The sequence below is a fragment of the Centrocercus urophasianus genome, unplaced genomic scaffold (assembly GCF_019232065.1).
Source record: "Centrocercus urophasianus isolate 14NV4802_14NV808 unplaced genomic scaffold, USGS_Curo_1.0 seq_37, whole genome shotgun sequence".
NCBI classification, from domain to species: domain Eukaryota; kingdom Metazoa; phylum Chordata; class Aves; order Galliformes; family Phasianidae; genus Centrocercus; species Centrocercus urophasianus.
The window spans coordinates 1,393,087-1,418,655 of record NW_024884944.1 but is presented as its reverse complement, the minus strand read 5'-3'; the positions used below and the strand labels follow the sequence as shown (position 1 = coordinate 1,418,655).

Here is a 25,569-nt window from a genome sequence, read left to right as displayed (position 1 = left end):
AGGAAAAGGAAACATCTCCACTAAAACCTGGACTTTAACTAGTGAAAACCTCAGTAAGAGCAATTCCACATTCCTTAGTTGTGATGTTATAATGTGATGGAAAGCACAGCAACAATACTGAAGAAGAAAAGTCCTAGCTACAGAAAGTGAGGATATGCTCAAATACAGCTACTATATACACAGAAACAAAAGAAAAAAAGCTGCTTACCTTTAGAAGGCCTCAGGTATGCAGAGATCTACAACTAGATGTTCTCATGTCCACTGCCAACCTCAGAATGAGGGCTGGGAAGGGGTGGATCCTGGCTGCAGCCCTTCCATCACTCAGTACATTGCATGCACCTGTGCTGGCCCTGCCTTCCCACCAGGTGCTCCATCACTGCCTCAGGCTGTGCCTCAGCATTTCTGCTACTCCAGGTAATACCAAGACAAGAAAAAAACTGCAAAGTGCAACACTTGATCAAAGGGGAAAGAGGATTTTTTCCCTTTCTTTTCCATCAAAGTACAGTACATGGGGCTATAACTTCTGCACTCAGCTTCCCATCGATGGCAGCCAGTCTGTAATGAGCCAACTGTGTGGCCATGCCTCTGGTCCCATAGGGGCAGCGAATACCATTTGCAGGGAACTTGCAGGGCTGGGAATGGCACTGCCCTGGCAGGGTGGGCTCTCCCTCAAGGCCTGGTGGGGTCTGTGGAGGTGTGGGCTAAGCCACCTCACCCAGCCCTTGGAAGGGGATGTAGCACCATCGATGAACTTTCTCTTCTCTCATTAATCCTGTCTAATGACAGCTTGGTCTCAGTGGCAGGAAGCGATTCCTTGCTGTCCAGCTGCAAGCCAAGTGAGAGACCTAGGAGAAAAGCAAAGGCCCCATCTCCTGAGCACGCCACATCCTTGTGCTCCAATTGCCTGCTCCAAAACTGCCTCTCACTTCTGATCTAAACCCGCAGGGCTGCAGCTGTGTGCAACTGCTCTCCAGCAGCCCCAACCAGTTCTCCATTCACTCCCAAACAGCCCAGCAGCCAGACATTGCCTTGCAGTGCTTCCGACCTCAAGGAACAGTGAGGAGATCCATAAGGAGGTTTATTATAGCACTTTATTTGCGACCGTGTACACTCTGTGCATGCAAAGCTTTGTACAAAACCCCTCTGCTAGCGGCACAGCGAGCAGCAGGCACCAGGAGCTGCTTCAGGGGGCAGTTTGCATCCCTCCTGCTGGGTTCAGAGAAAGCCCAACCAACCACATCGCCTGCCAGCAAACCAGTCCTGAGAAAATGGCAAACTCCTCGCTGTCAGAGGGGGCCGGGAGCACGCAGGAGCAGCTCAGCTTTGGGGCTCAACCTCCCGCTTCCTCTGCTTCCAGTTTAACCAAACAGAACTCCGAAGTTCATCTCAAGATCCCCAGAGCAGCAGGAGGAGCCGCCACTTCCCGCTGCAGCCTCACTTCTCCTCAGGGCCGCCTTCGGGCAGCAGTGCCCCACCAGAGCCCTTCTTGCGGACGCACAGGCCGCAGTCCAACTCCACGTCGATGTCCCCGAATCGCAGCTGGCAGGACTCGTTGCAGCTGTGGGGAGGGACAGGAACGCGGCTCAGCAGGACGCAGGCAGCAGAGCTGTTTGCTCACCCCAACCCATCAGCAAGGATGCTGAGCACCCTGATACCCAGCCTTCCCCCTCCCTTTCCAGCAGCCCCCCTGGCACACGATTTTCATCACTCGTAACACAACGTTGGGCTTCCCAGAGAGGCTTTGGTTTGGAGCTGCTCACATACCAGCGTGACACGGCCGCGTTGGCTGCCAGGGCGATGAGGGCTCCTGCGTAGTGCCAGCAGAAGCACATGGTGAGGAATGAGAAATTGCTGCTGTCAGTCTGGTCCCAGCCTGGTCCTCCCCAGGGAGGGGACAGCACAAACCCGATCTGCTCACAGACAGAGGTGTTAGGCAGAAGCATCAGGCTTTACTATATTGATGATCTGAAAGGTCCCTTCCAACCTAAGCCATTCTATGATTGTTCATTGCTTTTCCTCCTCTTTTGATCCCTTTGCTGCTGCAGCTTGCCATGAGATGGGGACAAAATAATCCCTGTAACACCCAGCACACTGCCTCAGTGCTCTCATCAGCCAAACTGTCATGGACATGGGATGCTCATCTTGGGGAAAGGGATCCAAACATTACTTGGAACATTACTCATAATAAGAATGGAAAATTGTGAGTGTGGTTTCCCACCCTTATGATCACAGCATCTCTGCTCCTTCCTGGGGCAAAGCCCACAGCTCGGGGGGGAGCGCTGGGTTCCCACTGACCTGCCAGAGCCAGGAGCCCTGCAGAAGGAATGTGCTGGTCCTGAGGCACTCCAGGATGATGTGATCTCTGAGGAACACCTCCAGGAGGACACAGAGGGCTCCAGCAAAAATAGCGAAGGCCAGCAGGGAGTGGAGGTGCTGGTCCAGTGTAGCATCACCAAAGTTATGGAAGCAGAAGAGCAAACCTGACAAAAATCAACACTTCATTAGGAAAGGATGCTCTGGGATTTGTTTCTGCCTTTTAAATATTAAAAAAAAAATCTGAATATTATGGCCATGCTATAGGTCTCGCTAAGATCTGCCTGATGGGAAGGGTGAAGCAGCAAACAGCCAACTGCTATCACCTTGTTCTGCAGGGACTGTGCAGCTCCCAGCTTTGGGGACCACCAAGCCATAGCTTAGGGGCACTGCTAAAGCCACAGGCATCCCTGTGTCCCAGCCAGGAGGAGCCCAGAAATGGGCACCTGCAGTTTGTAAGGCATCACAGAGCTTTGCGTCAGGGTTTGTCTCTTTGTGTTAGAAGAGTCAGTGCATTTTTGTGATGCTGGAGAGAGCAAGGAGTTCTCACCAGGAGAACTCCAAACCCCTGTGCACATGGAGCACACCACACCAAAATACAGCCTGGGGGTTTTTGGTTGATGCATGCTGGTGACACCCCAGCCCTCCCTCCAGCCCCCCATTCACCTTCCATGAACAGAGCCACAGACAGCGAGAGCCGATCTAAACCCAATGGCAGTTTGAGTGGTGAGTGTGAGACCACATCCACGATGCCAGAGAGGAGGAAGAAGAGGTACATGGTGGTGTAGTGCCAATGCGTGAGGTCCGTCCAGCTGTGAGTCTTGGGGCTGTACAGCATCAGGTGGGGACCAGAGGGGACAAACTGCTCCACCAGGATCCCTAGGAAGAGGGCAGAAAGGTCTCATTTTCCTTTTACATGGAGGAAAGGGCAAACTTGGAAATGTTTCTTCGAGATGGGGAATTCATAGTGATATCCGCCCAGCAATATTGATACTGATGGTAGCAGACCAAGCCATAGCTTGTCCCCAAGTCCTCCCACACAGCAACAGCTGTGTGCCACCGTGACAGCCCTCAGTGAGCTGGTAGTAGGTGATGGGACAGGGACTGCTCAGCCCTTACCTGCCAGGGCAAAGAAAGCTTTGACTGCCCCTTCAAAGACTTCCACACGCCGGAGCCCATAGCTTGGCTGGTTCTCAGCATTTGTTTTCCTTCTGAGATACTTCAGGGGGTATCGCACCGACCACCAGAGACCAAAGATGAGGAAGAAGGTGCCCCGGAGGGCGCTGCCAAGGAAACTCGTCGGCATTGGGATCACTCCTGGTGTCTGTAGGAACAAACAGGCTCAGGTTAATCCCAGAGCTTGCTCAGCCTCCTGGGGAGCTGCACCATCCACTGCAACAGGGAATGCAGAGACACGGTGCCTAAAGGAGAAGCTGCCATCACGTGTACCTCTGTATCTGTGTTTCAGTCACCTCAACTTCCTTGTGACAAAAAAAAATGATGTTAACACTCAAGAAGACATGGCAGCTCCATGCTTTGAGGTCCTGTAACAATGCTTCTGCTCATAAAAAGCAGCATGGCAATTATTTCCTCGGAATATCAGCTCCTTCCCAACCAGATAATCGCTGGGTGTGAATCCAGCTGAAGTGCCCAGCAGCTCCCATCAGCCAAAGCCTCACAGTGAGCCGTGACAACGTGAGCCCAGAAGAGCCTCATGCATATTCCACACAACCTCTGTGCTGAATGTGAGCAAGGCATCTCTCCACACTCTGTATACATCTACCACCCGAGGAGCCCTCACTCCTGCCCTCCTCGCAGCCTTTCTGCTCCTTCTCCACCTCTGGGCTTTGTGTGGAAGAAAGCATTACTCATCTGTAGAAAAGCTGCCACACCAACTTGCATCAGGGGGCCCCTTGCATCACAAATATATCCTCGCCGTGTTTATAAATACCAAAGGAAATGGCAGAGGCTGGATGAACAACTCCAGCACGTTCTCCAAGTCCTCCCACACGAGAAAGTAATTAGCACTGTGAAATAAGGGTAGGATGTGGCGTGGCGAGTGCCTCGGGTGTGGGAGAGCTCTGCAAGACATCCCTGGCCAGGCTGGAGCTGCAGTGCTGGGGCAGCTTGTGGATTCCAGAGCATCGGCATCCATCACCCAGGATCTGGGGAAGGCTTGGGACTCTTTGTGCCATGCTAAGGTTTCCTCATGGCAGGGAAATGACTCAACAGTCCTTAGGGTTGATGAGAGCTGCCCCATCCCAGCAGTTGGTTCAGGTCTTCTGCTGTACCTCAGCTGCAGGGTGAGGTGGATCGTGCCCCAGAAGGGACTGTGTCTCTGCTGATTATAGCCTGGACACCCATCCAGGGCACTTATCTTCCTTGCACACGCAGCCACGTGCTGAAGTGACTAAAAACAAATGCTCTTAAATCACATTTAAGCGATGCACAATTGCATGATATATAACCAAATGTTACCATTGTCCTACAAGGATGCTAACTGCAATGACAGCAGCCTGAAGCTGGAGTCAGGACTGCACCTGGATTAGGACACAGCCACAGCATTAGCTTTCCATGGAGGAGGAGAAGAGGAGAGCAGCACCCAGGCTTCCAAATGACAACCAGAGGTTTATCTTTCAAATAGGAGAGATTCCCCATCCCAACCCTTTGGTCAAGCAGACGCTTGAATTCATCTCTCTCAGAGAAAGGAAAAAAAAAATGTCAACAACAAAAACTTATTTTAAGGAACAGCCACTATTTCTTAGAGAAACCAGACACGTTTCCAAGCAACAAACCACTCTCACAGCTCACACATTTGAGGTGCAGCACGTCCCAGTAAGGACAAACCCAGCCCAGCACCCAAACGCTCCCACACAAGCTGGTCAGGCTCCAGGCGAGTCGCAGCCCCAGAGTGCAGTGCTGGGTTACTTATTTTTCCTGCAAGCAACTGTGCCTGTCAGAGGACGTGAAACATGGCTGCAGTCAGGAGTTGTTACCTGTGCTGTCTTTCTCTCCCTGCAGGCTGCAGTGCCCTCCTGCAGCAGCCATATGGGAGCTGCCCGCTCTCCTTATGGCACAGTGTGCTGACTGCCTGGTGTGGGCTGGACTGCAGCTCTGCCCAGCTGCCAGGCTGTCCCCTCAAACTCCATCACACAGCAGCAAAGCAGCACCATGGGTGGTTTTGGCCCCAGGCAGAGATGGATGTGTGAGTACCCACGGGTGTGAGGGGCAGCATCCAGGGCAGCATCCAGGGCAGCATCCAGCATCCTCCATGCTGAACGATGGGCTCTGGAGAGCCTTCCCCACATACCCCTCTCTGCAGTTCCTCCTCTATCTCTGCTATGTGGGCACTTCTCTCTTGAGCAGAAATCCCCACCTCTCTCTTCTCCTCCTGCAAATCCTCCCCCACGACCCCAGAACCTGAGAGCTCCCCAGACAAGCCTTAACGCTGCAGAGCAGCAGGAGGCTGCCTGTACCAACACCACCCCAACAGCTTTCCAGCAGCCACCATCACACAAAAAAAACATCACAGAGTTGGGCTCCCCACGGCCCTTCCCAAGGTCCAGGAGCTGCATCCATGCCAAACACGGCAGCTTGGCCTCCCTTTATGGGCAAAGAGAAGAATTTACCTGCAGCTTCTGCTTGTCCTTCTCCCTCGCCAGACGCGTTGTTACTCAGAAGGGGCAGATAAAGGCAGAGGTGAGGCAGGGAGGTGGCCCTCGGACAGGATGTTTGGAGCTGGGCTCCCCGCAGGCCAGCTTGCAGCACTGACTCAGCCGTGGTTTCACAATAGGGGACACCTGGATCTGCCAGAAGCAAGGAGCATCCCACAGTTTGCCACTAAACTGGGAAGAGCAGCCGATTCCCCTTTCAGTGGTGATCATGTGTATTCAGTTATGATGTTATTTTCTGGATGGCTGGGGAAAGAGCCAATGAAGAGGTGGCAGCAACGAGGCCAGGTTCTGCTGGAAGGGCTCAGAGTTCCCTGATCTGGGCACAGTAATCTCTGCATGGGGTTGTACAGGGATTATGCCATATGAAAGGTGCCTGTGGGCAGGAGTTTGGGGTCAGGGCTTCCAAATCAAAGCGGAGCCTTTGTGAGTTCCATCTCCAGCCCACAGCAACCAAGAGGGGGAGAGAAGAATTGGCCCCACTGCCCCCCAAAGCAGACTCTGCAGCACACAGCAGCCTGGTTTTTGTCCTTTTTCTTGTCTGACTCAGTGCTGCCCAGTGTTAAGCATTTGCAGACACAAACCATACCAACATGCAAAGTAATCCCTGCATATCCAGCCTTCTCACCTCACCAGCTGCACAGATGAGCAATGAATGAAGTGCCTCGAGGTAAACAGACACTGTGACCCCACAGCATCCCCATCTCCTTCCAAATCACTGAGTTGCTGGTGCAAAGGCAATGAGCTCTGCCCAAGGAGCAGATGTAGGCAACAAAAAGCACTCCGTGCAGTTGCAACCCAATATTTCTCTGGGTCGCAACACATGTGGGTGCACATCATAGGACCCCACGCAACCCCAAAATCCCCCATTTGGGCTGCAGGATAAGCTGTGCCCAGTGCTCAGCCCTGTCAAGAGCTGCACACATAAGCCAGCACCCAAGGGAAGCCCTAAGGCTGGAATAGCAGGAGGGGAAACAACACATGCAGCCTCCCCCAGGGTTGCTCTCCCGCACAGCCATAAAGGCCACTGAGCCATAGCCAGGAGCCCTTTTACACAACTTATCTCCATATCAGCAATAGCAAGAAGGAGGAAGGAGGAAAAACAGGCAGCTGCTGGCGTGCTGCCATGCAGTGCAGGCCTCCAGCCTTCCTGCAGGCAGCTGCAGAGCGTGCAAAGCTCCATCCAGCAGGAGGAAGCTCAGTGCTGGCAGGGAGGGGAAATGCACATGGGGACAGGAGCACAGTGCTTTCACCCACAGGTGCTGCTCATCATTCTGCATGGGCAGAAAGGGAGCTGAGCATGCTGCAACAGGAGCCTTCAGCTTAGATGGGATGCCAGAAAGTGCAGCATCACCAAACCAGGGCTGCAGCACCTTGTAGTGCTCTCCCTAAGCCCCCATAGCAGCTCTCCTTACAGACCCTCCCCGAAAATAACAGAGCGCCCAGGTTTCTGGCAGAGAGCAGCAGCACCTTCAGCAGCCTCTGTGTAACTCAGCTCCCCTTTCTGCCTTTGTTTTCTTCCTTCCTTTCCTCACCTAGCCCTACAAAGCAACATCCCCCCAAAAACCAGCTAACCTCAAAGCTGGTGGCAAGCAGAAGGAACAAAACACTTCCAGCAGTGGGAGGCCAGAGCTGCAGGGAGAAGGCACAGTTGCTGGGAGCTGAAGGTGCCTTTTGGAAGAGAGCTTAAAGAGCCAGCAGGAGCACAGCAAGCAGAGAAAGGTCTCATAGAAAGGGCAAACAGTAATCAAGTGCTTATCAGCCTGTTTGTGAGAGTCCCTGGGGAGAGCTGGGGTATGAAACGCTTGGGGAAAAGGGGATCTAGCCACTGAAGCAACCCCTACAGTGGAAAGTGAGGGTAAGTGCTGACGGTAAGGTGGGATAAATGCCAGCAGCCCCCAGACTCTCGGAGGATCAGCCACACTGTGTGCTGAAATCACTGCCTGAGGGGCTGAGCTCAGTGAGCTGCACCTACAGCCCCCAGCTGCAGACTGCTGGGGCACAGGGGAGTATTATGGGATGGTCCCAGCAACTCCTGCCCTCCCTGGGCTCCAGCCCTGATGTTTTCAAGCTAAACAGCAAACGGAACTCCATTTCATTTTTAATTATTTCTTCTTTTCTTGGCTGTAACTGCAACATCCTCTCCCTGAAGGTTCATCACCGGCCTCAGTGCTAATGAAAAAATGTGATAATGTTTGCCTGCTTCCTGGGGGTGGTGGGAGGCACGATCTAATTAAAGGTTTGCCAGCAGCTCGGGCTCTGCAGATGGATGGTTGTTAGGGAAGTGCAAAGTATTATTATTATTATGACGAATGCTAAGACAGGCTTTCATAAACAGGCAACAGGGGAGGTGAAGCAGGTGGTAGAAGCATAGGCTGGGCTTGTGCTGCATCCCTTCAGCTTTACATAAATGCAGCCACAGAGAGTGGCAGTGGTAGATCCAACCTCTGGTGAAGAGCACGGGATGAGGCTGGTGGATAGGAGGACAGCAAGGTGTGGGATACTTGGTGCTCTGGGGTGATGTTCTGTGTTCTCCTGGCATGCTGAAGAAATGGGGCTAGATGGAGCACCTGCAGCTCTTTCCTGCCTTGAACGAGCAGATTTCCAATTGTGGGAACATCAGCATCCCTGTGCCCCAACCAGTGCCATCCAGGAGCACAGCAAAAACCAAACTGCCCCAAACCAACCCCAGGCAATACAGCCCTCCAAAGGCCCCCCCTCCAGCTGCACCAACACTGGGCCCAGCACCAAGTTTCAAGATGCTAATGGATAATTCAATTTGTACGGCTCCATATGCTATATAGGATCCTATTGAACGAAAGCAAGGCTGTGTTAAAAGCAATATATATCATTTAGAACTGCTCTGGAATGTCTGTCACGCAAGAAATAAATGTGAGGATGGCTTTTGGTTGTGCCTGATGTATAATAAACCATCTCTGGAGCTCTTATTGTGCTCCGAGCACCCAGAACAATTCTTTGGGTACCTCAGCTATTTACAAACACGTTTTTCAGCTAAAACACAAGTTGTTAATTCTCCTCCCAAACCACTCTCCTCCTGTGTTTTCTGTACGGTCACAGCCTGCCTCTCTCCTCCTTTGCTGACCTTCATACCTCGGAAAGAACACATTCCCGAGCAGGGAAACAAATTAACGAGCGCCGCACCGGAGGACGTTTGTAGGGCCGGGAGTTAATGAGGCAGACAGAGCTATTCCAGCTACGGAGAGGAAAAGCGTGAGGTGGGGACGAGGGGATGCTGGGGGGGGGGGGGGGGGTTTTATATCGGCACCCCCCCGCGGGGGGGGGGGGTGGAACGGAGCCCAAGGCGCCTCCGCCCGCAGCTCCTGGCAGCTCTGCCCTCGTGTGGCCGTGGGCTGGAAGGAGTGGCGTCGGCTTTTCTGTTTTCATCGCACCGAGCTGCTTTTGCTGCCCGCTTGGGTTTGCTTTCTGCCCCCCCTGGAGCCCCCGAGTGCTCGGTGTGCCGCCCTGCAGCGAGGTTCGCTCTGTGCGTGAGGAGCTGCTGGCTGCACGGCGCTGCCGTAGAATCACAGAATCGTTAATGTCAGAAAAGGACTCCAAGAACTCCTCCTGCTTGCCGTCCCTGGGTCTCGCTCGTATCACAGCAGAGAGGAGAACTGTGTGCTTTGGGGAAAGCTGCCCCCAACCATAGCAGAATGAGTATCTGCTGGTACCCTCCAGGTACAATTCATGGCACTTCACTGCTTGGCATTAATTGGACAGATCTGCAGAGGTGAATCGCTGTGCTGCTAAATTCCCTTTGCATTGAGCCCATTTGAGCCTCCTGAAAATGAGCACCAAGAAACAAACCTGCTCCAAAGGCTGGAAACCCAGGGAGGCCGAGCATCTGCTTTCCTCTTACCTGGAAGTGACCTTTTTGCCAGGAATTATCCAGCATAGTTGGGCTGGGGACACAACGTGCACCCATTTCATCACACTTTCCCAGCTGTGGGGGATTTGCTTATGGAAATCAGGGCTATTTGGTGGGTCCTGGTGCTCAGCAATGCATCTCACGGGGCTCCACAAGACTGAGAGCCACTGCTACACACTCCCGAATTTATCAGACTGAAAGGATTTTTGCTTCATATTTATTCCCTCTTTAAGAACTTTTGGTGAATAGAAATCTGTTTTTAAAATGTCTTCAGTTCACAGCTTTGGCAATAAAATTCCTGTTGTGCACGATGAAGCTGTGGTGTTGCAAATCTGATGTAATTTCAGATTGCTCCTTCCATCTCCCTCCTTGAGATGATGCTGTGGTGTGGGGGTGTTGGAGGGCCTGACTCCAGCATGGAGTTTCCCTATCTTGCAGCATAGCAGGTTGGGCCAGTGGAGGAGTTGGGAAGGCCAAAGGATGCCATCCATCTCTATGGATCTATCTTAACAGTCAATTTCTGTGCTTCATTTTGTTGCTAAAATCACTGTAATCAGTGCTTGTGTCAGAGCTGGTGAATCTGGGTACAACAGAGGGCGGAGACCACCATGCACACAATAGGATTCCAAGCAGCACAAGGGCAGCCCCTCTCCACTCTCCCCAGACATTGTGTTTGGTTTTGTTTGTATTTTTTCTTTCTGGAAAGCTGATTCTTCTCCAGTTTGCAGGAGAAGGTTGCATCCTCCTCACTCTTCATCCGATCCATTCAGGAATGCAGCCTGGGAGCCCATATCACCTTTCTGCTTCCGGACCCCCAGGCTGATGTAGGGCTCTCCACTGCCTCTCCCACACCGCTGCATGCAGCTGCAACACATGGGACAAGACATCACTGACAGCCCAACCCCAAACATTTGGCAAAGTGAACACACAGAAGGGGATAAACTGCTACAGAGGTCCTAAACATCAGGCGTTCTTGTTAACAGCTCAAGGAAGGTCAAATGCATCGAAGTCCTTGTGAGGGAGGGGACAAAGGGAGGGAGTTGGGTGGTGATGGGAAAGCTTTGGTTTTTCTATTGAATTAAATGCTGACTTTCAGGTGTCAGCCAGCACCCGATGCAGAGCAGCAACAGTGCACAGCTTGCACAGCAGCTCGGGGTCGTGCTTTCTTGCCTTCTCCATGCTCAGTGCCTGTGCCTCTTGCTGCCCCTATTTTGCATTCTGTGCATTCAACAAATAAAGCATACATTTGTTGCTGTGCTCTGAAACCTGCAGCAGGCACAGGCTGTGGATCCAGCTGTGGCTTCACATCTCAGCCCAGCCCCACTCCTCCCAAACCCCAGCCGTACCTGTAAGCAATGCTGTAGTTCACAGCCAGGATGACCACTGCAGCTGCCCAGTGCCAGAAGAAGCACATGGTGAGGAACATGATGTTGCTGTGGTCGCTCTCATCCCACATGGGACCTCCCCATGGCTGGAACAGCACGATCCCGACCTGAGTGGGATGAGAACTTTGTTACCTTGGGGGGAAATCAGTGTTCTGAAACATGAGCCTGGGCTGGTTTGCAAACGGTGTTATCGCTTCCTGACCTTCCAAGATATTCTGGAGGCATGAGAAGCTGCTACAGGAGCTTTGAAGCTTCTAGTTGTCTCTCTGCACTGCAGACTCCCAGCCCTCCAAATTTAGAGTCATAGGATCATAGAACCGTAGAATCATAGAACCATTAAGGTCAGACAAGACCTCTGAGATCTCCAACCCCAGCTGTGCCCACATCCCTCAGTGCCACATCCCTATGGTTATGAAACCCCTTCAGGGACTCCACCACACCCTGGGCAGCTGTGCAGCGCCTTTGGTGTTTCACGTCTCTGGATAAGGGCTGCTCTGAGTCAACACAGCAGCTCTGGGGCTGAGGCAGAGGAGGAGAGCTCACATCTGTTGCTGGCAGCTGAGTTTTGGGAGCAGTTCTCTCTAACTGATCTCTTTGCATCTCCACCACCAAAGCGAGCAGGTGGCCGTGCTTTCACTCAGCCATTTGACTGCTTGGTGGGAACTGCATCTTTCCACTGAGCCACAGGGAGTGCTGCAGGGTGCATTAGACACATTAAGCAATTAGGACTTGGTTGTCAGACACCGCAGAACGCCTCTTGCTTACTGTGAGCACTCGCCTTTCCCCCCAGAGAAGCAATAAGCCAAGACAAACAGCCATCTCAGCCAGAGCAGCCATCAGAGATGACCTGAGATGAGGAAATTTTCACTCTGGGTTACGATCTACTTGCAAAATTGCTCTTTAGAGACGCGTGATTGAGACGTGAAGTATGGCTTCTTCTCCTCTCCACGTGGCTCTGCCACCACAGTGCTCTGCTCTGCAGGAGGAGCCAGCACTCACCTGCCAGAACCACGTTCCCTGGACGATGGTGATGCCGGCTCTGAACATCTCCAGCACGATGTTGTCCCTGAGGAAGACCTCCAGCATGGTGCTGCAGGCCCCTGAAAATATGGCGATGAGCAGCAGGGAGTGGATGTGCTGATCCAGCATGGGGCGGTGAAGGACGTGGTAATAAAAGAGACAACCTGCCAAAACGAGCACCATGCTTAGGGTAGCATCAACCATACTGACCACCACCACTGAGAGTAAATCATGTCCCACCGGCTCTCAGGGAGCTTTATCCGAAGTGAGCCCCTAGTTTATATCAAATTAGCAATCTAGGAAGACATGGAAGTGAAATTGTTTCTTAATGCCACATGAGTGGTGTGGCCACGGGGAGCACCTGGGTCTCCTCTGAGATACGTTTCCTGGGTGCACTGAGTTGGACCCAATGATCTTTGTGGGTCCCTTCCGACTCAGGATATTCCACAATTCTGTGATTCCCTTTTCTTACATGCTACACATTACCTGCTGAGCTGCCTGTGCTGTGCTTCAAACACCACTGAGATAAGGGAAAAGAAAATATCAGAATCATAGAATCACCAAGGTTGGAAAAGACTTCTGCAATCATCTTGTCCAACCGCCCACCTACCACCAATATTTCTCACTAATGTAAGGAAGAACTTCATTTCCTAGTGTCTTCTTCCTGCCCTGTGTGAGCCGAGAGGTCTGAAATCCAGGCTCACAATATGCAAGACAGTCTGAAGACATAATGATATTCATGATGTGCTGAAGCCAGAATAAGTCACTTCAATTTGCCACTTGCAATGCAAGCAGATGAGAATGACAATGCCTGCAGCACAATTAATGGCCCTTGGGGGGAGCACGGGGCATGCAAACAGCTCAGTGGATGTAAGATAGATGGGCTATCCACCAGCAATTCATCATAACAAGGAAACTCAGCCCGCTGTCACACCAGAAACCCCAAACCAGGAGAGCCAGGATGCATCAATGCCTATATTTCTCATCTTGCAGCAGGCAGTCCGTTGATAACATATCAGAACTGTCCTGTCCTCAGGCATGTCCAGGGCGATATCTCAGCCTGCCAAATTTTGTTCTCACTGTGACTCACCCAACAAGACCCCTCCTATCTCCTACTGACCTTCCACAAACACGGCCACGGACAGCATCAGGCGGTCCAGCCCCCGCGGCACCGTGGTGCAGACGTAGGTGAAGATGTCCACCGCCCCGGAGAGGCCGTAGAAGAGGTACATGGTGGTGTGCTGCCAGTTCATCAGCTTCACCCAGTCGCGTTTCTCCCCACTGTAGAGGTACAAATGGGGCCCATCGGGGACGAACTGCTCTGCCAGCATCCCTGCGTGGGCACACAAGATTGTGGCTTATATGCAATGATGGCTTGATGCTGCTGGTTGCCTCGGGGGCTTTCTGAAGGCAACAGCCACTGACTCGGGTCAGGATTGGCTGCCTTAATGGTAGCTCAGCTTTGGGAAGGGATGTGAGATTTGGTCTCTCAACACAAGGTGAGCATCAAGGAGATGCATCCTTCCACATCCGGACCAGTTTCTCTGGAGTGAGGATTCCATAATGGTCATTGCTACAGCATGGGAAGCTGTTGGCATTGTCAATTCAACATAGCTCTTACCTATTAGAGCAAAGGTGATTTTAACTCCTCCTTCAATGGCATCCATGCGTTGGAAGCAGTGATTATTTTGGGACTTCTTGCTTGCTTTCTGGCTGAGGTGCCTCAGTGGGTATTTCACAGACCACCAGAGCCCAAAGACCAGGAAGAAACTGCCTGGAAGTGCATGGCCCTTGAAGTTTGCCATGCTGACAACGTCCTCTGGCTAGAAGGCAAAGAAAAACACTACCATTACACAAACCACATTGGTATTTGGTGTGATGCTGTGGGGAAAAACAAAGGCTTTGTTCCCTTCACCTTTTGGGGAGCACTGGAAGCACCAGAGCCCCGACTGGTCTAGCAGAGGCCCTGTCCCTGCTGCAATCTCTGGCATCCCTGCTTGAACTTTGGGGTTCTCCCTAGCTTCTTGAGCAAAAGCATCCCCTGCAGAGCTGGGGCTGGGCAGAAAGGCCAACACATGGGGAAAACTGGGAGGGCTGCTGCAAATAAACATCACTCAAGTTGTTTAGCTCATACAGAAGGATTTGAACAGCCCCGGGAGTGCTGTGCTACCAGCAAAAACGTTTTAAATTCCTGGAATTGCTTCAACCCAAATGCACCAAGCCAAAGGGTTTGGTGAAAAACAAAGCTTCAGAAATGCCCCCCAACCCAAACCAGCTGCACCAGCGTTCCCCCTGAGCACCACCAGGCAGCAGGGCTCCCAGCAGAGCTCAGCTCAGCCCTCAGTGCCAGCACAGCGCAGGGCTGCAGGAGCAGAGGGACCCGTTTCCTAGGAGAATCACAGCAATTAAAACCCAGCCGGCTCCTGCTTGCCATTTGCCGGTTTGTTTAATTAGGTGGAGAAACAATTAGCTCTTTGATGTGGGCTCAAGCATATGTTTGGGGGCCTGCCTTGGCACGGGTACAGGTCGGCTGTGTCGGGCTGGTCAATTAGGAGATTTTAATTGATAGCAAAAGCTGTGCTGGTGATGCTGAGCAATCCCTCCTCCGTCCCTTAAGGCTCTGAGCTGCACCAACAGGAGCCAGCTCACGGCACAGACGCGGCCCACTACAATGGTGAGGGCATATTTTGGGGCAAACATTGCTTCTGCTGCAAACACTGCCCTATGCATGCAGCTGCCTGCAAGCCACTATGCCCCCTCCACCAGGCTGGTGCTGCAGGAGCCTGCATCAAATACCTGCAACATTTTCAAGCCAAAAAATAAAGGAGGAAACTTAATGCTAGGAAGATAATGCCATGCTTAAAATGTTTTTTTCCTGCTGTATTTGATAGCAGCTTTGCAGGAAGGTTTTAGCAGTGCTGCAAGGCTCTGCCTTATTTTGTGGCTTAGAAGCAGAGATTTATGGACAGTGGACACATTGGATAATTAAAGACAAAATCAAAGCAAGGCGCTGCTTACCAGCTCTGCTGGCACAGTCCAGCAGGCAAATACAATGGGCCCTTTGGTCCTTTCAAGGAGACAAACCTGCAATCAGAGCATCTACCTGTACCCTGCAACAAAGGGAACGCCTGGTCTGGGCCAAAGGAGGCTGAATGTGTGTGTGTTGTGGTGAGAAATGAGCCACACTGTGTACGTGCAGGGGAGCCCAAGCAATGACCGAAAGCACAGTAAACCCCTGAGAGAACAACACGGCAAGGCACTCCTGCAGCAACTGCTGTGATCATCATGTCATAATGCTCTACTGCATGCCATATAACTTCACAAACCATCTCCTGCAGTTATATTTCATAGTTGGTGCTCATAGGACCCGACGGACTTCAAAGTGGGGAAACTGAAAGGCCGTTCTCTGTGTTAAATGCACAACCCACTGATAGGATGAAGAAAAGCCAACGATTGTGGTTTCAGCTCTGAGCAGCTCCTGTCTGCCCATGCAGCTCCACATGCAGAGGGGTGGCGCAATCCTTCAAACAGGAATAAACCCAAAATCCAAACGCTGGAGCTGCAGCTGCTGTTGCCACCACCATTTGTGAGCACTGACACCGGGCATCCCTGCAGGGCATGAATTCTCAATGCTCCCACTTGTCTGATCTGCTCAACAACACACCCGCATCCCTTGTAATTAATGCACTTTGTCCCCTGCCTGTTCATTACACCGAGCTGGCTTAATGATTTACTGTTTCCTCTGCTCTTATCGCCTCCCAGAGGAGTTGGCTTCTTTTTGTCTTAAAGTTAATGCACCAAATCACCCAGGAAAGCATCCAGCACTGTCAGGAGGATGGTAAGGAACTCGACAGGCTTTGCTTCCTCCTCTCACCTTCCTGATGTGAGGCCGTGCCATTTCTTTTCAGCCAAATCCTGGGGCCATAGAGTTTGCCTTATTTGCTTTACTTCTCTCTTTTCTTTCTTCCTTCCTTTCTTTCTTTCCTTCTTTTTTTCTTGCAAAGGTTTTATTAGTGCATCAATAATGACTCGTTCAGGGCGCTGCTTCCATGTCACCAGTTTGGAAATTACGTTCTAAAGTTCGCGATTGGAAACAGCTCACAGCCATCACCAGTGCAATTAACTCTGCCCTTCAGCCTCCACAAATCAGACAGCTCAGAGCTGCTCTCTCTCTGCAGGACCTGCAGTGTTGGTGTGACAGCAGCAGTCCCCATGGGAGCACTGACTCAGAGATGAAGAGAAATGGCTTTGCTTGCAAAAAAGCTGAGCTCTGCCTGGATCCCAGCTGGAAATGCCTCTGGGTGCCACGTCTGGGAAGAACGTGGCTAATTCAGACTCTCTTGGGAATGTCCTGGCCTCCTGTTGCTGATTCTGAGAGTGCAGGAGGTCTCAGCGTGTGTCTGGAGGAGCAGCCATAGAAGTGAGATAACATCTCTGCAGGTGAAAAAACTGCAAAAGTGGCACAAATAGGAGCTCTGCTGCCTGACATCCCCCATCTGTCCAAGCAGCCCAGAGCTGCTCCTGGTGTGAGCAGCACTTCCATCACTCCCCCAGGAGCCAGACCCCTGATGCATTCATGTCAGCCTAAAGCCCCTCTGAGCCATTTCATCCCATTATTATCATTTTTTTTCTTGTATTTCTGCCTGCACCCACACCAGTGACATGGAACCATCACGCTGTTATCTGTTAGCAGCATTTACAAGCCCAGCTGCATCTGCAGCTTTCTGCCTACAGAAGATACACAAGGCTTTTCCTCTTAGGTTGAAAATTATCAGCTTAAACAGAACCTGCTTTTACTCCATCAGAGGGAAGGATGTGAACCCACAGCCACAAAGCAGTGACCATCCCCCAGCCCAGCAGAGAAAGCTGAGCAATAAAACAAATTACCTAAAGCCACCTTAATGACAGATGCTCAGGGCGGGCGCTTTGTCATCCTTTTGCTTCTCTTTACGACGTGCATTTGTTTATTTGTGGTTTTAAGGAAACGGGGTCTGACTTTAAAAACGACCTCTTTTGGGAAACACGTGTTGCTATCTTAAAAGGCATTTTTCTTCTGCATTTTGCCTGAGAGCTTGGAGTGCTTTTTCAAGGTGCTGGTTGCCATGGGACTCAGCCAGCCCAGGGCTGCGCTCCCACTGCAACTCAAACCCCAAACTGCTGCCACCAGAAGTGCCACGAAGTCACCACTGGCAGAAGGCAAGGCAGTAACATGTCCTGAAATCATCCCAAAGCTGCTGCTTCTGCAGTCTCATACAGCTCTTGAGGATGGAAAAGAGCTCTCGGATCCCGAATCCAACCTCACCCCACTGTGCCCAGGTCCCTCAGCGCCACATCCCCACAGCTCTGGAACACCCCTGTTCCAATTTACCAATCAACCCCTGACTGCTCCCTGCTCCTTCCTCCCCTGCCGTTTACCTGGAAAACCCCCAGCCCCACAAGCAGCATTTCCCCTTTGCTGCACCTGGAGCTGTTTTTGGGCAGACCCACACCGTGACCCAACAGCACAGTACTGCCTTTGTCACACCTCAAGAAAAAGCCTTTATATACCAAACTATTTAAGAAACCGTTTCAATTCTGATATACTCAAGGCAGAAGCAATTATTCACCTAAAACTCCCACACCTGTGTTCCTTGGCTTATTGGGCACCTGAGGCTGCACTGCAAAACTGAAATGCTGTTGGTTTCCAGCTGGTAGGAAGGAGGAAGAAACCTTCCCAGAATAGAGCCCTGCCGGGGGAGGCACCGGCCTTGGAGAAGGGCATTGAAGGACTCGTTCCTTCCTCATTTTCAGGCATGAAAAGAGGAATTTCTGGGCAATTCTGCAGAGAGAGGAGAATGGGGGAAGGCTTTCTGCTTCGGTGCACGTAGGGTGATTTCAGTCCCGCTGTCAGACAGAGCCTTTGTGTGTAACTTGGCTAGGAGCAGAGCCGCAGTGGGGAGGGCTCCCTGCAGGCAGCCCCACGAGGTGCAGGGGGGATTCATGGGGACCCCTGTCCTGAGCAGCTCTGCTCCCCTCCACTGCACTTGAGCCCCAAGCACTGCGCTGTATTTCCAACTTCCTCCTTGCCCGGTGTTGCTGCCCGGCCGCCCATCGTGTCCCACTGCTGGGTGCAGCCTGTGAATCCTTATTCACCCCATTCCATGGCCCCCACCACTGCTGGGACATGCTGGTGGGACACCCCAGCAATGGAGCAGGCAGAACCCCCACCCCCACTTCACTCTCCATGGAGAGCACCTCCTTCCTCACCCACCCACATCCTTCACTCCTTATGGACTCAACCCAAACACCAAATTTCAGGGTCCACCACCCCAAAGCCCACTCACGGACCCTTTGGATAACCAGGTGGGCTCCTTTCCCTCCCTGCTACAGAATTTGCAGTGCAGTACCAAAGGCAGGGGGGTGGTCACCCACCCCATCTCATCCTACCCCATCCCATCCATCACCATCCCACCCCTGCCCAACACACAGTCCCTCCCCACAGAGCCCCACATTACCTGCCAGCTGCTGCTGCACCTCGCCCAGGTGAGCTGTGCTCCGCCTCAAGCACCTCCCCACCTACCTGCAGCCGGGGGCCGGGCACACCAAAGCCCCACACCTCAAGGCACATTGAGCAGCTCGCTTGAAGTTTTCTCCCTTCAGAACCTTCCTGACTCAATGAGCAATGCTGGCTGGCCATGGTAAAGCTTTGTGCAGAATCCTTAACCTCAAACGGTTATATATTTAATCACCTCAACAACCAAATATCCTTCTCCATGTCTCTGCATCACCCACCCTGTGCAGAAAGCAGGGGCACAGGGCATCATCCCCATCCCCCCCAATGCTGCAACAATGAAGGGAGTCACCAAACGTCTTCATTTTCTCAGTTTGTTCCTTTCCCACACATCCCAGGCTGTGACAGATGCTCCTCCAGGGACCCACGATCATAACCCATATTTCAACTCCGAACGCAATTTTCTGACCAGACCTCCTACAAAACGCAGTTTATTCTTAATAATACTTCCCACTTTCATCTCCAGCCCTGCAAGTGCTTTACAAATGTTAAATAATTAACCCCCACAACACCCTGGGGAGGGAGGTAAGCGTTATTATCGCTATTTGTAACAGAAGCACTGACAGAGCCTCCTGTACTCAAGTCCTGCCAGCCCTCAGCTTAACTCACTTTTATGGGGCAGCACAGATACTTACATCACCCAGAGCACATACACCTGCAGCAGGGAATTTGCAGGGAGAAAGCTGAGTTTTACTGTCTGGGAGCTTTGTAAATGGCTTCATGGCTCAGAGCTTTGCCTGGCTGCCCACCCCAGCATTCAGAAAGAGGGGCGTTTATGAAAATAAAGCAATTTGCTTACAGTGTTGTTTAAATGGGTGATTTCTTGTAAAAATATTGCCCTGTTTGTTCCTCTTCTCTCTGAGAGCTGCTGAGCTGGGGGAGGAAGGCAGCATCCTGCAGGCATCTGCTCCATGCTGACTGCAGCAGCATCTCGTTCTGCAGCACGGGGGCTGGGTTGCAGCACTGAGGCATTCCTCTCCTCCACCTCTGCAGCTCCACCACTAAATTGGTTCATTAATGTCACAGAATCATAAAGTCATTAAGGTTGGAAAAGACTTCTGAGATCACAAAGCCCAACCCCAGCCCCTCCCCAGCACGTTCACTGATTGTGTCCCTAAACAGAACCACAGAATCCTTAAGGTTGGAAAGGGTCACCAAGTCCAACCATCTAGTCTTTAGGTTCACCCCTACACCTAAAGGTAAGCAGTAAGTGATGGAGGGCCTGGAAATAGGAATAATTCTTTCTCTGTGCAGAGAGGCTGGCTCTCCTGAGGACGTTTATGGAACGAAAGCCATGGGATGTCTACAAATATCAACAAAGCACCAGAACGTGGGGTTGCTCTTTCATCAGGGATGGAAATCCAAGCTGCTGGGCTGCGTTTGTGATCCTGCTATGGCTCCTGCTGTCACAGAGCTGAGCTGCTCAGGCAAAGCGTTGAAATTGAAGTTTGCCCTCAGCCCAGGCTCTGTTGCCTATTGCTGCTGTTTCTTGCCTAGCAGGAAATTTGCACTGTGAAATATTTGCAGAACGAAACCATGGAGCCCATGGGGCGGGGAAATAGGAAACCTCTCTGTGTGTATTTACTGCAGCAAACGCCATCCCGGAGCTGGCAGTTAGGCTGAATGTGTGCATGTTTAACCTCAGCAATGCTCACATGATCCAAAACAAACATTTCCCAACAAAACACACGCACACAAAAATAATCTCTGGTTTATAGCTATGCTTCTGCTGGAGGTTGTTCCCTCCACCATCCTTGAAACAACACATGGGCTGCACCTTGCCCAGCATGCATCAGCATTCGGCTTTCCAAAGCTGTGAGCATGGGGCTGCCACCAGGGTGGGCCTGGGGTCACCGTGGGCTGCAGACACAAACCAGGCTCCATCCCAAATGGCAGCGTGCCCAAACCATGTTACCTTGATGTGAAATCAGCCCTGGCACCAATTCCTATTCTAGGATGTGTAGAATTGCTTGGATAGAGCTCAGAATTAATTGCTGAGGGAAATGGGGGAAATGATGGAGCGTCACAGCCAGGAAATGAGTTCCTCATTTCTGCAAGTTAAGGACGGCAGCCTGAAGGTGAGCTGTGATTTCAGGGGCCAGGACAGCAGGCTGATGAGCTGCATGGCACAGCCATGAAAGCAAGCTGACAGATAAAGGTAAGAAATAAGAAATCCTTCAGCTCATGCTCAAGGCTCCTGCCTCAAGGCAAAATGAGAGAAAGAATCCATTCCATAGAGGACATCTGCTGCACCACGCAGCCAGATCAAAAGCACACAGAGAAGTGGGAAGACACTTTGGGGCACAAGTTGGCCAAAATGAAGCAGAAAAATAAAGGTTTCTGGGATAGCCCCCATGAACAGACCTGAGCCGCTGGGTGGGTAAAAACAGCTGAAATCAGATGAATAAAAACAGAGAGAGCTCAGCTGTGCTGCAATTCCAACTGCATCCATCCGGCAGGACACCAGCACTGCGTAGTGCTTGGGAAGGCAAAAGCTGTTAATAAGAGACAGAAAAAAATCATTAAAAACAAAATGGTGCAGTCAGACAAGAGGAATTTAAGGGAAAGCGAAGGTGGATAGCGAGAAAACAGTGAGGGAAATGCAGAGAAGGGATGGAGGCTGAGAGAAGGGAGCACAGAGTTGGGGGAAAGCCTGTGGGAAATGGGAACAGTGGAAAAAAAAAAAAAAAACACGAAACAAAATAAGGTAAGAGAAGATAAAACAAGTCATGAAACAACGAAAGAATAAAATATATAAATCCTCCCGGAGGGTTTTGCGTGGAGCAAGGGCGCATCTCGGTGGCAGAGGGAGGAATGCCATCCCGAGCCGCTCCGCTCTCAGGCGCCGCCCGGGGCGATGAGGAGCCGCCAGGTGGTGCTGGGGCTGCACGGAGCAGCTCCGAGGGATGCTCGAGGTGCTGCTTTCCCACCGCACAGCCGGCCCCGAGCCCTCCTGCCCCTTTATCGCAGCCCTCTCTCCTCCGCAGGGAGGTTTATAGGGCCGGGCATCCCTCGCCTCTCTTTTGGCGATGGGGAAACTGAAGCACGAGGGGGATCGCGCAGCCTCCATCGCCATCTATCCCAGCGAGGAGGCGATGTGGCCACACGCTCAGCCCTGAAACGGATGGGAAAGGCTGAAAGCATCCCGCGGTGAGGGGGATTGAAGCATCACACCCACCTGCAGCCGTGCCACAGCTGCGGTTTGTTGCCCAGCCGTGCACCCCAGGCAGCAGCGAGGATGGAGGCTGAGTCCCTTTTTGGGGTCTGCTGTTGCTTCATGGTGAATCTCAGATCGTATCCCTGTTTTTCTGATGTGAAATAGCACCTGCTGGCAGATTCTGGCTTACTAAAGATGGCTTCAGGGTGGATGGAACGGTATAATTTTGTTCCAAATCTGAAAAGTTAAAAATAAATAACAATTAATAATAGGTGTATTTTGAAAGCCATGGGACAGCTCAACCACCGGAGAGGAGAAAACCTGGGACTTCTGCACATATGAATGGGTTTTCCACCATCCTCAGCTGCCCTGTGAGAGCCAAGGGGCTGCTCATTAGGCTGAAAACCACACATTGCTCCTCTCACCTCCAGCCCCCTTCACCCACTGCCTCCCATTCCTCTGTGCCACCCGTGGGCTCCAGTTACGCCGCGGGTCCGTAAACAGCATCTAAAATAATTGTGCAGTTGTCACCATTGGGCTGGGGGGGACTATTTTAAAATGCTGGCTTAGCCCAAAGGGCCAAAGGGATTGTGGCACAGCCCAGCTGTCCCTGCGGGTGCATCAAAGTGCTGGGTGGGATGCCTCAGCCCTCGTCGTTTGGGATGGGGAAGGGAGCCAGGAGGTTGGGGATGAGCTGATGTTATGATGTGGGGCTTCAGGAGCAACCTATGGGGCTGTGGGGTGGAGTACTGGGGGTCAGTGGTTGGCCCTGGTGATTTGCAGTGCTGGATCGAAGGGTGAGGGATGCAGCTGCACGTCCCTTCTGCCTTTGCAAATATGGAAGAAAAGGGAAGCACAGACATGTCCTAATTCCATGGCACGAGGTCTTGGCAACGCCTTGGTGCAATGTTGATGGTTTGCCCAAATTATCAGTGAGAGCAACCAAGGGATGCTCAACTGGGGCAACTCTTCCAGTTTGGTGCTCTCTGCTTTATTTTGTGTCATTTCTCTGCAAGCTACCGTAGCCCTTGCCAGCACATTTCCCACATTGAGCTTTCCAATTGCCAGCAGTCTCAGTGACTTTCCTATACACCTACACAGCCCCACTGCTGTGTATTTAATCCTCAGGTCAACCACCCTGGGATGCTGGTAATGAACAGACATTCAGTCTGTTCAGTACATAACTGACACACTGGTTGTGTTCTTCTCCCCAGAGAACACTTCCTCCGTTTCCCAGCAGTAAGAGACACTGCAGTTAGTCCTGAACTTTGATGGAAAAAAATACAAAATCCATCCATATATATATATACATAAACATATATATGTATAATTGGCATGCTGATCAAAGCTGGGAATCGACACTTTCACAGCTCTCATTCATCACTCACCTTCTGTCTGCAAAGAAGCAAGCACAGAGTTTTCCTCTTCTCCTTTGGGTTCCACATGAGGACATGGCAGCTCTTCCATCACCACTCGGCCACCACACGCACTCCTGCAGCACAACCAGTGCCCACTTCACACCATTACTCCACCAAAAATACCCACCTGCAGGCCAGGCCGTGCACACAAAATGCCCTTAGCCTTGTGGGCAGTGGGAATGCCCAAAGTTCACTCCGCGAAGAATCAATTACGTATGGTTTCATGCAAGGGCCATCAAAGACCATTTCTGCATGCCCTGTATGACAACCCACACAACTTGGTGACTGATCTCTTGTTTAAACAGGGGGAGTTTGGGCACAACGAGCCTCACCCAAAGGCACGACAAACTACAGGGAAAGCTCACACTCATCTCAGAGAGGCTCAGGCTCCTCTGGAGGTGATGGAGCAACTCCCAGCACCAGGCGAGAGCCGTCACTCAGCAGCTGTGAGCCATTTATGAGATGGGTTTGAACACTGCTGCAGAAGTCAGGCCTTGGGGATGGAGACAGAGACGGGAAGACGAATGCGAAAAAAAATTGCATGAATTAGCAGTCCATTTGCATGACGTGAAGCTGCCCCAGCCCGTCATCTCATCCCGCCATGCCGTGGTTTGTCAGGCCTAAGGCTTTCAACTGGGATCCCAGTGGGTCCTGCCTTCCCCCACATTGCCATAGGGATGGCAGCTGCAGCTGACTTCTCCCGTTAGAAGCAACCGCCGGAGCTCCAGAAACCATTTTGGGAGCATTTGTCGCAACAGCTTCTGCTAATCTCTCTTTCGTTTGTAATTATTTTCTCGCCCAGCCACTCCGACACCGGAGCAGCTCTCACTGCCAGCCCCTGTGGGAGCACCTCCAGCCACCTCCAGGGGTCGAGGAGAGATAAAAAGGACGCGCGGGTGGCAGTGGGGACGGCCCTGCGAGGAGGACGGCGGCCTTCAAACGGGCTCGGGCTCCTCTGAAGGTGATTGAAGTGGGCCGAGGGATGGAGCCGGCAGCTTTGAGGCAGCCTGCTCCATCTCGGCCAAGAATAATTGAACAAATAGTTTATCTGGCCAGCCGACAGCTGTGGGGAACAGGCCATTTCCAGAGGATTAGGGGAGAGCTGTGAAAGGGAGCTCCCACGGGAAGTCTAAAACCCTCATCTTGAATTCAGCTCGCCCGGAACACATGTTGGAGCCTTTGACTTACTTTTTAAGCAACGTTTCTCTTCCCCCTTTTACCCAAATGACTCTATAAACCAAATTGGTCAAGTCGTTGAAGCACGAGGCAGGAAAATGGGGTCCATGGGAGGCTGATGAATTATGCAGCGCTGGGTGATTTCTAAACAGAGTTTTGCTCTGGTGCTTGTTTTATTTTGATCTAATCCTGATGGTGTTATTGTAACTTTTTTCCCCTGCATTTCCATTTATTGGGTTTTAAGTTTATTGAGCCACCAGCAAGGCAAGGAGGTAAGAGAGGGGAATTCAGCTCTGCTGGCTTGCTTTCTGTGCTCACCAAGCAAAACTCAGCGCAGGGTGAAGCTGTGATGTGCAAACCCTCTATTTCTATTTGACTGATGGGAGTAGAGACAACTAAAGATGTGTGGGTTGCAGCTCATCTATGGAAACTCACACCTTGGCCCACGGAGTGCTCCAACCTGGCCCTGAAGGACCACATCACCTCCCCGGCCCGAAGACAGATGCTGTACTGCATCCGGACCAGCCCTTCTGCATCCCTCCTTTCTGCAAAGCCATCAGCTCTCACCCAGACAGAGATTGCAACCTTTTCCAGCGCTGTTTGCAAGTTTAGGAGCCAGCATTCACATCTCCCGGAAGCTGAGCTCACGTGGAAGAGGTGCTGTGGAATTGGAGGTGCTCAGGAAAAGCCTCCAGCACCTGCTGTCATCCACCTACCACCTCAGAACCTCCTCGGTCCAGCTACAAACCACCTCAGAACCATCTCCATTCATGTGCAGACACCCACAGTGAAGTGAAACCCAGTGAGCTGAGCTCACCCTGGCCTGAGACATGTCTGTAAGTGCTGGGATGAGCTGCTGGCTTGACCTCCCCCTTTATCTCCCTTCATTGCAGAGTCAACACAACCAGCTACAATCTAATTTCCAACCAGCTCCAATTAAACATCTCATCTGCAAACAGCCGCAGGAGACAAAACCCCTTTTCTGCATGAAGC

At 51.8% G+C, this 25,569-nt stretch overlaps 2 protein-coding genes and 1 long non-coding RNA gene across 4 annotated transcripts; 1 reads left to right on the top strand and 2 right to left on the bottom strand.

The window, feature by feature from the left end:
- Positions 1-1,094: 1,094 nt before the first annotated feature.
- Positions 1,095-9,970, bottom strand: LOC122167494 (transmembrane protein 45B-like). 2 transcript variants are annotated; one of them, XM_042832132.1, is made up of 6 exons: positions 9,862-9,970; positions 3,433-3,637; positions 2,980-3,192; positions 2,296-2,480; positions 1,765-1,910; positions 1,095-1,558 (listed from the first exon to the last, which is right to left on the bottom strand). In XM_042832132.1, exons 1-6 carry the CDS (start codon positions 9,925-9,927, stop codon positions 1,435-1,437), a joined length of 939 nt encoding a protein of 312 aa, XP_042688066.1. In that variant the 5' UTR covers positions 9,928-9,970; the 3' UTR covers positions 1,095-1,434. The 2 variants fall into 2 exon arrangements, with proteins under 2 accessions (XP_042688066.1, XP_042688067.1); XM_042832133.1 differs by lacking the exon at positions 9,862-9,970 and adding an exon at positions 5,943-6,943.
- Positions 9,971-10,071: 101 nt separating this feature from the next.
- Positions 10,072-18,850, bottom strand: LOC122167495 (transmembrane protein 45B-like). Its single transcript, XM_042832134.1, has 6 exons — positions 18,770-18,850; positions 13,897-14,098; positions 13,396-13,608; positions 12,255-12,439; positions 11,217-11,362; positions 10,072-10,734 (listed from the first exon to the last, which is right to left on the bottom strand). The coding sequence occupies exons 2-6, from the start codon at positions 14,078-14,080 to the stop codon at positions 10,617-10,619; spliced, it is 846 nt and encodes a 281-aa protein (XP_042688068.1). The 5' UTR covers positions 14,081-14,098; positions 18,770-18,850; the 3' UTR covers positions 10,072-10,616.
- Positions 16,028-17,182, top strand: LOC122167496. Its single transcript, XR_006171038.1, has 2 exons — positions 16,028-16,113; positions 16,454-17,182. It is a non-coding gene; the product is annotated as an uncharacterized LOC122167496 (long non-coding RNA).
- Positions 18,851-25,569: the final 6,719 nt, after the last annotated feature.

Excerpts from the sequence above, each read along its gene's own strand:
- LOC122167494 (XM_042832132.1), bottom strand. The coding sequence starts at position 9,927 with ATGGGTGCACGTTGTGTCCCCAGCCCAACTATGCTGGATAATTCCTGG. Across the intron at positions 3,638-9,861 it reads GGCAAAAAGGTCACTTCCAG|ACACCAGGAGTGATCCCAAT; the intron begins GTAAGAGGAAAG and ends TTGTTCCTACAG. Across the intron at positions 3,193-3,432 it reads AGCTTTCTTTGCCCTGGCAG|GGATCCTGGTGGAGCAGTTT; the intron begins GTAAGGGCTGAG and ends CCCTCTTCCTAG.
- LOC122167495 (XM_042832134.1), bottom strand. The coding sequence starts at position 14,080 with ATGGCAAACTTCAAGGGCCATGCACTTCCAGGCAGTTTCTTCCTGGTC. Across the intron at positions 13,609-13,896 it reads AATCACCTTTGCTCTAATAG|GGATGCTGGCAGAGCAGTTC; the intron begins GTAAGAGCTATG and ends GTGCCCACGCAG. Across the intron at positions 11,363-12,254 it reads AGGGAACGTGGTTCTGGCAG|GTCGGGATCGTGCTGTTCCA; the intron begins GTGAGTGCTGGC and ends CATCCCACTCAG.